A 15,981-nucleotide genomic window follows, 5' to 3' on the forward strand; every position below is an offset into this window, starting at 1 on the left:
TCATGGTTCTTCTGTATGTAATTTGTTGTGCTTCTCTGACTGCTTTCAAGATGTTTTCCTTTGTCTTTCATTTTCAGTAGTTTGACTATGATTTGCCTAGTTTTTTTTTTTCTTTCTATTTATTTTGCTTGGGTTTTGCTGTTCTTCTTAAGCTTATAAATTGGCATTTGGGGCCAAAATAGGGAGATTTTTTGACATTATTCTTTCAACTTTTGTCTTGTTTGGCCATTATTTATGCTCCATGTTCACCTATCCTCTGGACCCCAAATACTGATACATGTATGTTAGACCAGTTGATATTATCTCATAAGTACTTGGGCTCTTTTCATTTTTTATAATCTTTTTTTTTTTTTTTTTTTGCGGTACGCGGGCCTCTCACTGTTGTGGCCTCTCCCGTTGCGGAGCGCAGGTTCCGGACGCGCAGGCTCAGCGGCTATGGCTCACGGGCCCAGCCGCTCCGCGGCATGTGGGATCCTCCCACACTGGGGCACGAACCCGTGTCCCCTGCATCGGCAGGCGGACTCTCAACCACTGCGCCACCAGGAAAGCCCCCATTTTTTAAAAAAAATCTTTTATTGTGTATACTTGAGATTAATAATTTCTATGAATCTGTTTTCATGTTCACTCACCTTTTTATCATGCCAGCTACAGTCTGTTAAGCCCATCCAGAAACTTTTAAATTTTGCTTTTCAGTTGTAGAATTTCCATTTGTTTCTCTTTTATAGTTTCCATTTCACTGTCCAGATTCCCTGTCTGTTCCCTCATCAAGACCATTTTTCCTTTAAACCCTTGAACCTATTTTGATAGCTAAAGTCCCAACAACAAATAGATGTTGTCTGCTAGCTACAACATCTGGGTCAACTCAGGGTCTCTTTCTATTGACTACTTTTTAAAAAAAAAAAAATGAGTATGGCTCACATTCACATGGTTATTTGCATGTCTAATAAATTTTTATTCTATGTTGGGCATTATGAATGATACAATGTACAGAGTTGGGAGTATTTGTCTTCCTTTAAAAAGGGTAGTTTGTTTTATCAGACAGTTAATTCCTGGCGGTTTCTTAATCTTGTTGAGGCTTAATTTTAACCTTTTTTAGGGCTGGTCTAGAGTAGCCCTTATGTAGGACATGGTTTTGACTCCGACACTATGGACTTTTTGGTGTCTCGGTCAAATTCTCATGGTATTATTGAGCTCTCTCCACTCTGGTCTCTCTACTCTCCCAGTGATGTGTGTCCTCTAGTGTCTTTGTCTCACTCTCAGCTCTGTATCAGCTGCTCTCTGCTTGGCTTCACCAAGTCTCACCTTGCACATGTGCAGTCCAGCCCTTGGCTAAGGTCCTATGAGTAGCCCACCTAGACTTCTGGGGTCCCCTTCTTGGAGCTCTGTCTTCTCCAGTCTTTGTCCTCCAATTTCCAGCTGCTTCCTCAGCTCTGAACTATAATCTTTGTCTTCTCAGCACAGCCCAACTCCTTTTTTATGTTTCTCCTCCCTGTGCTGCTGGGAGGAAATGGTCTCCAGGTTGACATTCAGGGCTCATCTTGGTGCACTTAGGGATCACATTTCTGTGCTGCCTGTTGTCCAGTGTCTGAAATCACCACTTCATATATTTTGTCCAGTTTTATAGTTGTTACTCTGTCATGTGCAGAAGCCTCAGTGTGGTAGAAGTATTGTTTTGAACGTTGTTCCTGAGATTACTGGTTCTCAAACTTAAGCTTGCATCAGATGCATCTGGAGGACTCGTTTACGCAGAGACCCTTAGGCCCCATCCTTTAGTGTTTCTGATTCAGTAGGATTGGATTGGGGCCTGACAATTTGCATTGTCCAGGTGATAACTGATGCTGCTGGTCTGGAAACCACACTTTGAGAACCACTTACTTGGAAAGATGGATCTTGAGGAAAAAATGTTGGAATTTTATTTGGCACTTACTCCATACAATTTTTGCCTTTCTTTTTGGGGGGGGTAATAATACTTACATCTCAGTTTATTATAACATTATACATCTTGCTCTTTTCATTCAAAGTATGAATTAATGAGGAATTTTTTTTTGCACTGAGAAGGATAGATTCTCCGTTTAATTGATAGAAACAGAAAATACATGAGAGAATAAGTAAAGTGATTTAACAATGAAATACTACCATTCTTTTTTTTTTTTTGCCTTTACAAATAAATTTGATTCTTTCAAGTTATGAAACTTGTAGAACATGGAGTGTGATAAGTTTCAGAAGTAATTGCTTTTTGTTTCAGAAATAGGGTTTTATTTTAATTATTCTCAGACTTATTTGTATATATGTGAAGTGTGTGTGTGTGTGTGTGTGTGTTGTTTTAGGTGAGATGTGAAACAGCGATGACCAGTAGGCTTTCTGGACCAGGCTCTACCTTGTCGTGTCCTCAGGTTTCCTGACAACTTACGCTTCATCCTTGAATAGCTCTTAATCCTTCTACCTTAGCATCACATATTATCTGCTTTCTTTGCCTCTTTTGGTTCAATGGCCCTATCTCTCATTTGTCAGGATTTTGACATTTATTGCTTCCTTTTGCTCTAGTCCATATATTTCCCGTCAGCGTAAGGTTTATACTGGTGTCAGATGGTGACTCTCATTGTTGAGGATGCTGACATTGTTCTTGCAGTGACTGCAGCACAGGAAGTGTTCTCTCAACAACATCATAGAATATCTTGGATGGGAAAACGGATTCGTCCTATCCTTTCAAATTCTAATCAGTCCTTGACAGATTTTATTTTTATTTTCATTCATTTATTTTTATAAATTTATTTATTTATTTTTGGCTGTTGGGTCCTCATTGCTGCACGCGGGCTTCCTCTAGTTGCAGCAAGTGGGGGCTACTCTTCATTGCAGTGTGCGGGCCTCTCATTGCAGTGGCTTCTCTTTTGTGGAGTACAGGCTCTAGGCACGTGGGCTTCAGTAGTTGTGGCCCGTGGGCTCAGTAGTTGTGGTGCACGGGCTTAGTTGCTCCACGGCATGTGGGATCTTCCTGGACCAGGGATCGAACCTGTGTCCCCTGCATTGGCAGGTGGATTCTTAACCACTGTGCCACCAGGGAAGTCCCGACAGATTTTTTAATGTAACAACTTTTTAAATTTTTTGGAAAAATTGGTACAACAGCCTTTGGTGGTTAGATTAGAAAGCTGTTTCATAGCACAGTTTCAATATTGTTTCAGCTGTAATGTGCGATTACAGCAATTTTAACCTCAATTTCAGAGATATGTTCTCTAATATTTTGACACAGGCATAGTGATATACTGATTACTAAATTCTCATTTCCAACAGGTCCATTTTGATGGCTGGGACCACAAATATGACTACTGGATGGATACAGACAGCCCTGACATTCACCCAGTCGGATGGTGTGACGTCACAGGTCATCCCCTGGAAGTGCCGCATTGTGAGTATCTTGCTCTTTGTGTTGGTGCTTTTTAAATACGTAACCTGGACCCTATCTTAATGCTGTTTATTTCATGTCATTATAAGTATTTTAAAGCTCAGTATCACATAGGTGAATTGATTAATCAGCACTATAGCTACACTGAAAGCCAGTTATTCACAATTAAGCCTCAAAAGACATGCTCTATATAAATGAAGAGTTATCAACATTAAGGAATTATTTTGATAATGTTGTCTGGCAGAATCTTTGTTTTCCACATTTTAGTTTGGAAAACTGAGCCAGGTCTAAATCCATCTAATTTGGGCCTTCACTTTTAGCTGAAGTACTTTTTGTTTTCTTAAACATCTTATCTTAATTGATTTTGTTTTATAGAGTAGGTTTCAAAAAGTTTTAGAAGAACAGAAGTATTTTAAACTTCAGCAATTAAAAAAAATTTAGTTGTAAAAATTGGAAAAAAGACAACCTTCTGTTATGTCGGTATCTTCATTATTTCTGTCTTTCTGGATACTTAAAGTTAAGGAGGTAATTAACCATTCTAAATTCTAATAAACCTCGAACCAAAATATTTCATTCTTTCATCTGCAGGATTCCTCTGATCAGATTAGGCTGACATGACTAATAACTAGTTTCAGACATTTTGCGAGCACTCTCCATCCTTATGTTTGGTTTGTTCCCCCACTGCTTCTGTTGTCCTCCCTTTGGTTTCTTGGGGTGAAGGTAACCTTCTATCCTGTTAATGAGGATGAACCAGCCCAATGATGCTTGAACCTTAGATCTAAAAGGATTAACTGCGTCTTTGAAAGAGATCCTTAACTTCCTTTAGAAATAATGAGAATTACTGACTTAATAACTTGACAAACATTTTGACATTGCGCTCGATTCTTCAAAAGCTACACATGGATGGGGTGCAGGTCCTCATGTAACTTACAGTGCATTAGCAAGTGCAGGCTCTGCATACAGAGAATGTAAGACAGGGAGAACAAGGTCAGTTCCATGGGAGGGGGAAGGGTTAGCACATTCGCTTTGTGCTTTTTGCTGTTCCCGCTTTCTGTTCTCCCTGATCTTGCATCCCATCTTGCCAGGGAGGTGTCTCTTGGCTGATGTTAGCCACCCACCACCCACCAGCACGCACATTCTGTCCTTCGTCCCAGTAAGCTTCGCAAGTAGGGATTTCAAGGGAGATGGACCCAGATCAGCGTTTCAGGTACAGAGACAGCTGTCTTCATTCTGCCTCACCCATTACCTGTTCCTCGGTCAGGCTGCCTACCTGGCTTCTCGACCCAAATGTCTCAGAAGCTTCGCAAAGTCTATGGATCGAACCTCAGCTCCATCCCAAGCCAAAAGCTTGTCTTTCTACCGTAGTTGCTACTTGATTCCAAAGTTGCTGCTTCCCATGCAGTCATAGACTCTGCTCCCTCCCTCCCCCTCCCTCACCCCACACATACAGCCAGTCATCAAGTCTTGATGGTTCTCTTTCTGGATTTCTCAGAACCCATCTCTGACCCCTTCTTCCCCTTCCCAGTACCACTGCATTTGAGTTCTCGTCATAGGTACAAATGGTTTGCAGAATATGGTCTGCAAGTTGCTGGTTAGTGAGTCACACTGATCCTCTCAATCTAAAAATTCAGGCTCTAGAGGCAGGATTGCCTAGTGGTTGAGCGTGTGAAATCTGGAGTCAGAATGCTGACATGTGAATCTCAGTATCACTGCTTTGCTTAGCTGTGTGATCTGTGCCTGTTTCCTCATCTAGAAAATGGAGGTGATATTAGTGTGTCAGTCTCATAATCTGTAATGATGAAATGAGATAAATTCGTGCATAACACCTCAAAAACTGCCTGGCCCACAGGATGTGCTCAATTAGTGTTAGCTGCTCTCAGAAAATGATGTAACATTCTACAGATTTTCATTTTTACCTAAAACTATGTGAATTATTAAGGATTACAAAATTCGAAATTGTGCTAAAATGAATAGGTGACTAGAGTTTTCCAAATATTTAAATTTAGTTTTTTCTTAAGTCAGGCTTTCATGTATTCCTGGCACTATTATAAGATTCCTGTTTTGAGTATGTGCACTTAAGTAATTGGAATCCCTATTATTTGGGGGAATTAGATGTCTTCAGTTGGTCATGATATTGTATTACTGCTGTGCTTGCTTTTTGGTTATAAACGTGTTTGTTTGGATTAATTATTATTAATACAGTTTATTATAGGTTACTTGTTTAACCCTATTTTTTGTAATTATTCATATCTGCATCATTAGTCTTATTAATTTTTAAATACCTAGACTTTAAGACATGTTCATAGTGTGGTTCAATATATATCATCCGTGGCCCCATCGTTAAAGCAAAAATACACACACACACACACACACACACAATCCTACTCCAGTATTTATTTGCCTACTTATTTATCACAGAATCTTTTTCCACTGGAAAGTAAAGGCAAATGGTTTGTCTAGGTCCTCCAGCAAAACAAAATTTGACGGTCTAGCATTGATGTCGCAACAGCTTCCTAACTATCTTGTCTTGTTTCTCTGCTGTAACAGTCTGTGAAAACCCAAATCTAACCTCTTAGCAGTATCTTTAGACTTGAGACTCTTTCACATGTACCAGGCCTGTCGCAGTCTGTCTTCTGCTCACCTCATGCCTTACCCTTCCACCGTTTTCCACCAAGAACAGAATTACTTCATTTATACTAAACAGAATGACTCATGGTGCCATGAACATTGGCCTCATAAGATTCTGAAGACAATACGTCAGCTACACTCTGCTCTCTGAACTTCGTTTACAGAAAGTCACACCCTGCAGTCGGTGTCAGGTGCCTGTGTGGTGGGGAGCTGGCAGGGGCACTTGCTCCGCAGTATGGACCACATGTAGCCTCTTCATTCCTGTCCCATCTCTTGTGGGTGTATTTGTACAAACAGCCACATCAAATCATCTTTTACTGCCCATGCTATTTTAAGTCAAAGCGTTGATCTTATTTGCTCATACAATTCAAACCAAATGTGTATGTCCAATATCTTTGATAGTCAGATCAAAGTAATTATTGGACTGGCCAAAAAGTTCTTTCAGGTTTTCCGTACCATCTTACTGAAAATCTGAACCAACTTTTCAGCCAACCCAATACATTTTGTAAGTAGATCTATAAAACCACACAGAACATTTTATCACATATGAGCAGATAAAGTCATCTTACCCACATTAGTTTTCAGATATTTTAAGGTATTTTCAGATATTTTAACTTTCAGACATTGTTTGTACTCTGTTGTTTTACTTTTGTGATATTTATGTGATGCAACAATTGCCTTGAGTGCTTTATTATATATAATATGATAGCTTTATTGATCAAACATTGCAAAGACTACTAAACGTTTAGGGCTTGGAAAAAGGCTTAATTTTTATTTTAACTTATTTAATTTTGGCTGCATTGGGTCGTCGCTGCTGCCTGCAGTCTCCCTCCAGTTGCTCACTCCCTGCCATGGTGCGCATGCCTCTCACCGCGGCAGCCTCACCCGTTGGCGGAGCATAGGCTTCAGGTACGCAGGCTTCAGTAGTTGTGGCATGCAGGCTCAGTAGTTGTGGTTTGCAGGCTCAGTAGTTGTGGCTCGTGGGCTCTAGAATGCAGTCTCCGTAGTTGTGACGCACAGGCTTAGTCGCTCCGCGGCATGTGGGATCTTCCCGGACCGGGGCACGAACCCGCATCCCCTGCATCGGCAGGCGGACTCTCAACCACTGCGCCACCAGGGAAGCCCTCTCGTGCACATTTTATTAGACTTAATTAAAACTTTGTTTTTCTAAATGAGTTTGTATCTATTTCTAATGTCACTCAATCAACATATTTATACTCACTGCAGAAACCGAGCCAAGATGTAGTACATGCTATGTAGCCCCACACTTCTGCAGAAATGCTTGTGCAGTGTATTTTGGCCAAGACCATGATATTTAATAATTCATAATCTTCAATCACAAAGGACAAACGTAAGTTCTTGAAAAGGTAACTGTGAAAAGCCTCTTGAGAGTGAAACTTGAATGTCCCCATTCAGCTGGGAAGAGCGCCAGCTTGTAGGATCAGGTGACGATGACTTCCTCTCAGCCTCTGTTACCAGCCAGGTGCTCACAGGCACTTCACCTTGTGTCCACTGCCGGATTGAGATCTCCTTGTCTGAGGCCATGCGGGCACAATTTTCCTGTTTTATCTGAGATATAATCCTGCATGGTGGACTTTTTCTACAAGTAGAATCAAAATTAAATACTTAAGATTTAGCACTAAGGTGTCAGGATCTTTCTGTTGTGCTTTGCATTCCCTGAATGTCCTTGAAAAGATATAAAAATATCAGAACCAAAAGCCCATGCCAACTTCAGGCAGCTACAGCATTGCCTTTTGGCAGTCTTTTTAGTCATAGCGTTTGGAAACTGTAATCCCAGTCACATTCAATGCTAAATTTGTTTAAATAGAGCTCATTTCTTTTATTATATTATTAATCATTTGCCCACAAATCCACCAGGCAATGGGATGCCCGATGTTTTTTCCTTTGGAAATTTACCGAGCTTGAGAAGCAAGATGATAGACCTCAGAGTTAGAAAAACCTGGGTTTAAGTTTCCATTCTGCCCTGACTGCCTGTGCCTTTGGGCGAGTTACTTCACCTCTGGGACTCGCAGGCTTGGGAGATGAAATGCCTTGACCACCGTAATGCCTGCTGCTGGTTGTCTGGGCTCAGTGACCCCACAGGAAGGAGCAGGGCCGGGTGAAGAGCACAGGCACATTTGCTTCCTAGGCCGCTGTTTCTCTTCATTGATCCAGAAAATTGGGAGTTGACTTTACTTCCTAAAGCTTAAACAGCCAGTATGGTTCTTTGTTATAATTGCACTGTCCGTAAAGGGGCTGCTGATCTCTGAGCGAATTTGGAATGACACGTAGGACAGTTTGAAAAATTTAGAATGACTGACTTAGACTGAAGAAAAGCAGGCCTTTGGGGCTTCCCTGGTGGTGCAGCGGTTGAGAGTCCGCCTGCCGTTGCAGGGGACACGGGTTCGTGCCCCGGTCCAGGAGGATCCCACATGCCGTGGAGCAGCTGGGCCCGTGAGCCATAGCCACTGAGCCTGCGCGTCCGGAGCCTGTGCTCCGCAACGGGAGAGGCCACGGCAGTGAGAGGCCTGCGTACCGCAAAAAAAAAAGAAAAAGAAAAGCAGGCCCCATAAGCCCCATGAAACTACAAATGAAAGAACTTTGCTGTTCTTTAAAATAAAAATCTGAATATGTTTTGCACCCAGTTCCAATGTGCGTGTGGGTTTTTCACCCACACTAAGCAATTCTCCGACACCAGCCAGGTGTCCCATGGTTCAGCTCAAGTCTAACACTGTTTACTGGAGGTTAGGGCTCAGTCCTACGTGACTGCCCCCACCCATCCCCATCCCCAGTTCACACACCAGTCACAAGTCCAGGTGGTCACCTGTGCTTCCGGGGAACTAGCTGTAGATCTGTAGGTTCCCACCACCCTCTCCTTAGGTTTGATTTGCTAGAGCGGCTCACAGAACTCAGAGGAACAGTTTACCCGCTAGGTCACTGGTTCATCATAAAAGGATCTAACTCAGGAACAGCCTGTGGAAGAGATGTGCAGGGTGAGGTCTGGGGGAGGGGTCGGAGCTCCCCTGCCCTCCCCAGGCCCCACTCTCCCCCAGTCTTCAGGGTGTCGCCAACCTGGCCATCCTTTGGGGTTTTTGTGGAGGCTTCATTATGGAGGCACGACTGATTAAATCATTGGCCATTGGTGATTGAACTTGACTTTCAGCTCCTCTCCCCTCCCTGGGGTCGGGGCTTGGGGGGTTGGACTGGAAGTCTGGGAGTTCCAAACCTCTGATGATTGGTTCTCTTGGCCACCGGCCCCCATCCTTCCATGCTTTCCAAAAGTCACCTCATTAATGTTAACAGAAGACACAGAAAATTCCAAGGATTTTAGGAGCTCTGTGCCAGGACAGGGATGAAGACTCAGTATATACTTATTATAACTGACAATAGCAGTCGTAAATGTACACCACTAGAGACATGAAGTTATTCCCACTGTCGTTCAGTAGCTTTCTGGTTGTTTGACGAGACGCGTGTCAGCAGCTCTCCTGTGTGCCTTCCCCGGTCGGTGGGCACAGCTTGCAGCTCCTTCGCCCCCAGTGTGGGCCGTGGCCCTGTCCTCTGTCCTCCGGTCTGCTCCTGCCTCTCTCCTTCGTCTACAGGGGTGGCTCCTTGGCCTCTGGGTGGGCTCTGCGTTCCTTGTGCCCAGTGTTTATGCCACAGCATTTGGGCAGAAGGTGAAGTTCTTTGCAGTCAGGGGTCAACTCCTCTCCAAAGCTTTGTCTGATGTCCTCAGGGAGATGAATTGTCTCTTCATCCTCGTCGTCCCGCAGGATTTTGTCCTCTGTTCTTTTGCGTTAGAGTGACCTTTTTCTTGCCGCTCTCCTGCCCTGGCGTCCTCACCTGGGGCCCCTGGAAGCTCCCGCCAGGGTTTTTGCTCTTTTCCCTGCTTGCTCTCAACTGAAAAAATAACACACAGCATGAGAGTTGTGAGTTAAGTTTAATTTGGGGCAAAATGGGGGCCATAGCCCAGAAGACAGCATTTCAGATAGCTCTGAGAAACTGTTCCAAAGATGTAGGGGGAAGGTTGGTATAGATGTGATTTTGGTGAAGGGCGAAGCGTGCAAGCAAGCACGTATTTTTTGCAGAAGGTTACTGCTAGTGACAAGGAGCAGACGTCACCATGAGGGATTTTAGTGCTTTTCTAGACACAAGGAGATACAAGAATTGGGCTCATAAAATCAGCGCCTGAAAATATCTAACTGTCTGAAGACCTGTTGTGCCAGTTTTTCCCAAAGCACAGAGTTCACCCTGAACTCGTTTCAGGGGCTGTTGAAGGTCAGCAGCTGCAGCGGCTCGTGGTTTAATCCTCGTTGAGGTAGATGACAGCTGCCAGTTGTAGCTGGCATAGCCCGGCCCGCTGCCCTGGCCTGGCCCTGCCCGCAGCACGCCAGCTGTGTGTCTCCGCTTGAGCTGCTGCTGTTCCTGACTTGCAGCTGGATGCCGCCGCATGCTACCTCCTGAGGCTCGCTCAGGTGTCCCCTCCCGGACAAGCCGCCTGCACCCTTTGGCCCCAGAGCCACCTCTGTTTCTCGGCACAGTCCCCGCGCGCAGACTGGTGGGATGTGCTTCGGTGCCTCTGTGCTCGCCGTCCCGCTTTCTAGAATGGCTCTCCCCGGCAGGCAGGGGCTGCCCGCTGCCGGTCCCCGTCGCAGGCTCACCCCGCTGCCACGAGCAGGCAGGCTCGGGCTGCAGACACAGGCTGAGGGGGGGACGGCGGCTCCCGGAGACCACGAGGTCTGCGGGGCAGGCTCTTTGTATCACTCACCTCTGCTGCTCTGACCGTTCACAGCTCTTGCAGGTGGTGGATGCATGTCAGAAAAATACCTGTGGCGGGGCCAGAGTCAAGTGTGCTCATCAGCCACCTGGCCTGGCCCTCTGACCCTAGCTGACCTCCCCCCGCCACCCCACCCCATGGACCAGGATGGCTCAGGCCCGTCCGCCGTGCACAGTGGGCCGCTGAATGTCTGACCCGTCTGTTTGTCGTTTTCCCGACTTCCTACACTTCATAAAGGTCGTTTGTCTATACTTATTTCACCCCCCTGCCCCTTCAGGCCTTGTTTTAAACACCCTTTTAGAAATCAGAGTTAAACAGAAGGAAATATTTGATTGCATGGAAACGTTTTGTTCATATTTTAAAGTAGTGATAGAAGTAATAAAATAGAAATATGACAGGTCCCAGTGCCTCTAATAAAGTAGATGTAGCTGGAGACAGAAGAATCACCGTCTAAATTCAATGCAGATTTGGCCGCGCCACGTGGTAACCAATCGACGTTTCTCACCAGCGCAAGTATAGTGTTTTTTTTCTGAAATGACAAAGTACCAATGTGCCCTCACAGGAGCCGGTGGGGATGTGGGTGACACAGGGCCACCAGTCCTCCAGGGAGGGCATCTCCCGGCAGGCGACCCTCCCAGCAGACTGGACTGGCCTCTGTGCTGGCGCCGTGAATGCCCCATCCCAGCTTGAGAGGAACGAACCACCCTCTCTGCAAGGGTGCGGGACCCAGCAGGTGTAGGAGAGAGGATCTGATTCTTATTCTCGGAGAGTTCCAGCCAACTAGAAAAAACACTTTGTCCTTGGGAGGCACCAGCCATGTGGAGGTAGAACATAAACCTGCCAGAATCCTGTGAGCTCGTCAATCCCCCAGCCATCATTCAAGGGCCTAGAGACGCAGTGGTTTGCCCACCTTGTTAGAGACAAAGGTGGGCCTCTGGCCCTGGTCGGAATGTTCTTCCTGACTTGGCTGAATCCACAGTGTGTACCTTTATAATCAGGTCAGGCTCCACTCCCGTTACCCCTCTTCAGATGCGGGTTGCGGGGGGGTGACCCAGCCGGTATGAGGTTCCAGCCGTGGAGAGGCCTCTGGCAGTGCTGAGCCTGGGTTTCCAGAAAGGGACAGCAGCCTCTGTTTTGCAGCATCAGCAGCGTTGCAGGGGGCGTGATGGGAAGCGGGGGGCAAAACACAGAAATAGGTGACATTGCATCACAGCCTTACGCCTGGAGAGCCTGCAGTCAGAGTACGTTGCTCGTGAAAATCAGCAGCTCACAGGGTGTGCAGCTGCTTCTAGGGAAAGGACCGGATGAGCCTCACTGATCCGTAAAGAGGAATCCTTCTCGGGCCTGGGGGACCAGTATCTTCATGCCCCAGGATGCCGCCCCCACGTTGTGTGGTCTGGCTGTTTTCTCTAGTCCTCAGCTCTCTCTTTACGTGGCTTTTGTATCCTGACCCCAGGCCTCTGCTTACCCTCCAGCCCTTTCAGAGACCCCGAGCTTCCTCACTAAGGCACGGATGAACTTCTGGGTCCCTTGTGATCCCACACAGGCTGTGCTGAAGCAGGACAGCCTTGGGCTCATTAACTTGGCCACTGGCCACTGCTGCACCATTACCTTCTGCCATGTGGGATCGTTTCCTAGTGATGCACAGCCACTCCTTAGTATACCAAAGGAGGCAGATAGCTGGCCCTCACCCAGCCTTGTCTGGGGGCTCCCTGTTCATAAATAAATGCCCACTTCAGCACCAGCCTGAGGAGGGGGTGGGATGAGACCAGACGGGGAAATGCAGGAAGAGAGAGAGAACGTGAGGTGAACACACAACACCTCTGACCCCCTTGTCTTCCTTTCACCTCCCTCTGCTCCACTCACTCCTTTCTTTCCATTTCTAAAATGCAAATTGTTTCCACCCCAGGGCCTTTGCATACGCCATCTTCTCTGTCCAGAACAGTCCATCTGCTCTTCTAAGATATGACTCTTTCCCACCCTTTAGAGTTCATCTCAGATGATCCCGTCTGAGCAAGGCCTTCCTGGCCATGTTACATCACTGTGATTTTCCATCTCACCACTCCCTTTGCTCCTCTGTGCATATCACAATACGTAATTACTCTAATTGTCTGTTTCCTTGCTTTCTGTCACTAGTCCCCATGAGACTGTCAGCTTCATGAGTGGAGTGTCTGTCAGCATTTCCCCAGTGTCTGGCTTCCAATAAATATTTATCTGTTTATCCATTTCTCCCTCTAAGAGTTGGTTAATAACTTATGCCAAAACAACAAGCATCTCGAGAGACCAGCCTGGGCTCTCGCCTGCAACCTTTATGGAGTGAGGTCTTGAGTAGTAGCTATGCAATTAGTCTGTTCAGGCCCTAGTAGGGGACACGTGGGCCAAACATCCCCCACAGCTAACAAAAGAATCTTTCATGAATAGGAAGTCGACAGGCAGAAAGAGGAGATTTCCTAGCTGGCTTCTGTGTCTAAGTAATCTTGTCATCGTTCTTTCGTTAGCTTCTGCTTGATTTATGTTTGGAAGTAATTGTGATGCTTGATTACACAATACATTAAACAAAACATTATTATGAAGTTAAAGTGTATATTACTAGTAGTACAAACTACTATAAGAATATCTATAACCTTTATAACCTATATTAAGGGCCTTGAGAACATTGCTAATTTATTTAACTGTTCAACATAAATAAGCATGACAGAACGTGACTTGATAGAAGATATAGCTCATTTTTATTCCATTTAGTTCATTACCCAGCAGATGTATAAATACGACAGAATGAATCGTAAATACCATACCATGTGGCCTGGCACATTGTTTATCCTGTTAAGTGAGATAAATGACTTAAATCTACATTAAGGAATAAATGATTAATAAAGCCCTCTTTGGGACCTTCGGGATTAGAAACATTTGGGACCCAATTTCGAATTGGGAATTAGAAACATTTTATTCTGTCAGAGATGGAAATTCACTTAGATTATAAAATAGGAGTTAATGCAGTTATAATCCAGATATGGAATGATACATATGGTGATGGATAGATGTCTTTCCAAGGAAAAATTGAAGATGGTTAACTTAGCCAGGTAACAGCACATTTCCAATTTCATTCTGTTTTAAGGAGAATTTCATAAGGAATCTTCAGTACTCGTTCTTCCAAAATACAGCAAGCAAGTAATCAGCAGTTTTAAGAGTCCCTAAGTACTCATTGACTTGATAGACAATTACAGCATATCGTGTTAAAAAAAAAAAAAAAAGTTAGCTATTTTAGGAGTCCCTAATTACAGATTTACATGATAGACTTATCAGGGAAAATAATACATTTCAAAATGTACTCACAGTCTTAATGATATTCCTGTTTTAAATGTTCCTTGTTGAAGTGCTCGTCCTGTATACTCTACCTGCTGGAGGGGTGAGGGCAGGATTCACTCACTTTGTTCTAAAGCTTGGTCTCTGGTGCCCTGTGCAGGTTACCTGCTCCCCGTAGCCACACGCCGTTCACAGCTGAGGTGTCCTGTGACCAGGTGGTCTTAGTTGTCCATTACAGATGCTGATAGATTGTGTCTAAACAAGGTACATCACTGGCACTGAAAACAAATGCACACTAACTCCTAAAAGTCATGGAATAACCCAGTGGTTTGACAGTGGGTGAAACCGGTCCTTACCCTGTTCCAGTTTATGAGTCACATCGGGCCAGGTTTGTGGACGTCAGCACATGGACGTCCACCTTTCAGGATTTCTCTGACAGAGTTGTCACCCTCTTCAGAAGACCATGATGCCTTCAAGAAAAGGGGACAAGATGCAATTATTATACTCCTATTCCTTTGGCCCCCTACAGGGCCTGATTGATGGGATCCTTGGGTGATCGACTGCCTGCCTGGAAATACGACTGGAGAGGGAAGGTTTTCCCTTCTTAGGGGGTAGCGTTTCTGTTGTCACTGAATGAAGGTTTACTTGGTATCACCAGTATACTGAGCACTGTACCAGGACTTGGAAAGTCCTTTGGGACATAGTTGTGCACTGGTGACCAGGATGACGAAGCTTGGAGGGAGAGCTGACCCTGTTACCCGGCACCTCTGGGAGCCTTGGTGGAGGTCATGCAGGGCACTGCAGCGCTAGCTGGGCACCGGGATTCGGTGTGAAGAGACAGAAATTCCTCCTCCTGAGGTGCTTTCTCCTGTCCACACCTACTTCTTCTCTCACACTTAGGGCTTGGAGGTAGGTGAGGGCAACTCCACAGTTGCTTTAAAGACAAGCTTAGTGCTGTTAGCATCTTGGAGATGTTTTGTTCCTTTGTCTTTCCTCGTATTAGAAAGATTAAAAAATACTTGTCCATTTTATTTTATAAGTAGATACATCTGTAAAGGACTCCATGGAATGATGATGGAATCAGATATTTTTCATGTAAAATAAACACTATATATTTGCATCATAAAAGAAGCTGTATGGAGATTATGGGGTTTGATTTCCATTTCACTTTGCATTTTAAGCAACCAAGAATCAAGAAGTTGAAAATTTATACACAAACCTAAACTTGAATGAATACTGCAAATGACAAACTTACAGAACTGAAAATATACAGAATTATTGGGTAGCTAAGAGCCTTCGGCTTATACATTACTTTTCATCCATGTTTTGATATTCATTTTAAGCCAGAAAGTAAAAATTAGAATTGTTTTCCTTGGCAAAAGAGCGAGTTTTACTTCACATGAGATCACTGTGATTATCAGAGAGGGCAGAACACCGGCCACTTCTTGGGCTAACGGCTCTCTGTGCCAGCACACCCGGCAGCCCGACCACAGACCTCTCCTCCATGCCCTGCTCCCGGGACCCACGTGTCTGGGAGCTCCTTGAGCCGAGGCTGCAGACGCACGGTCAGAGCTGCCGAGGCCAGGCCAGCGGCCTGCTGTCCTCTCCTGCGTCTCGCCAGCCCTAGAGCATTCTTTAGAATGCTCCTAATTTGACTGGTGTCATCCCTTCACAGACATTTTCTCTCTGCACCATTATTTCTGTCGGCACCAAACAGTTGAAGGCATTGAGCAGGACACAGCTGCTGATAGCATGCCACTTGTCCTTCTGCAGCCCTGACCCTCTCCTTCAGGACACCGTGCCCTTGAATCATCCTACATTCTCCTTATTGCTGGTTTACTTGGCTGTTTTCCTGGACATGAAAAGCCTTTATGTC

General features: G+C 45.0%; 1 protein-coding gene across 1 annotated transcript in view; it reads left to right on the forward strand.

Moving 5' to 3' along the window:
- L3MBTL4 (L3MBTL histone methyl-lysine binding protein 4) overlaps window positions 1–15,981 on the forward strand; it is a 302,262-nt gene that overhangs the window by 130,593 nt on the left and 155,688 nt on the right. Inside the window, exon 11 of the mRNA XM_060027767.1 lies at window positions 3,289–3,403. Coding sequence (XP_059883750.1) covers window positions 3,289–3,403 — 115 coding nt within the window. The remainder of the gene's footprint in view (window positions 1–3,288; window positions 3,404–15,981) is intronic.

Source organism: Delphinus delphis, chromosome 13, assembly GCF_949987515.2.
Source record: "Delphinus delphis chromosome 13, mDelDel1.2, whole genome shotgun sequence".
NCBI lineage: Eukaryota > Metazoa > Chordata > Mammalia > Artiodactyla > Delphinidae > Delphinus > Delphinus delphis.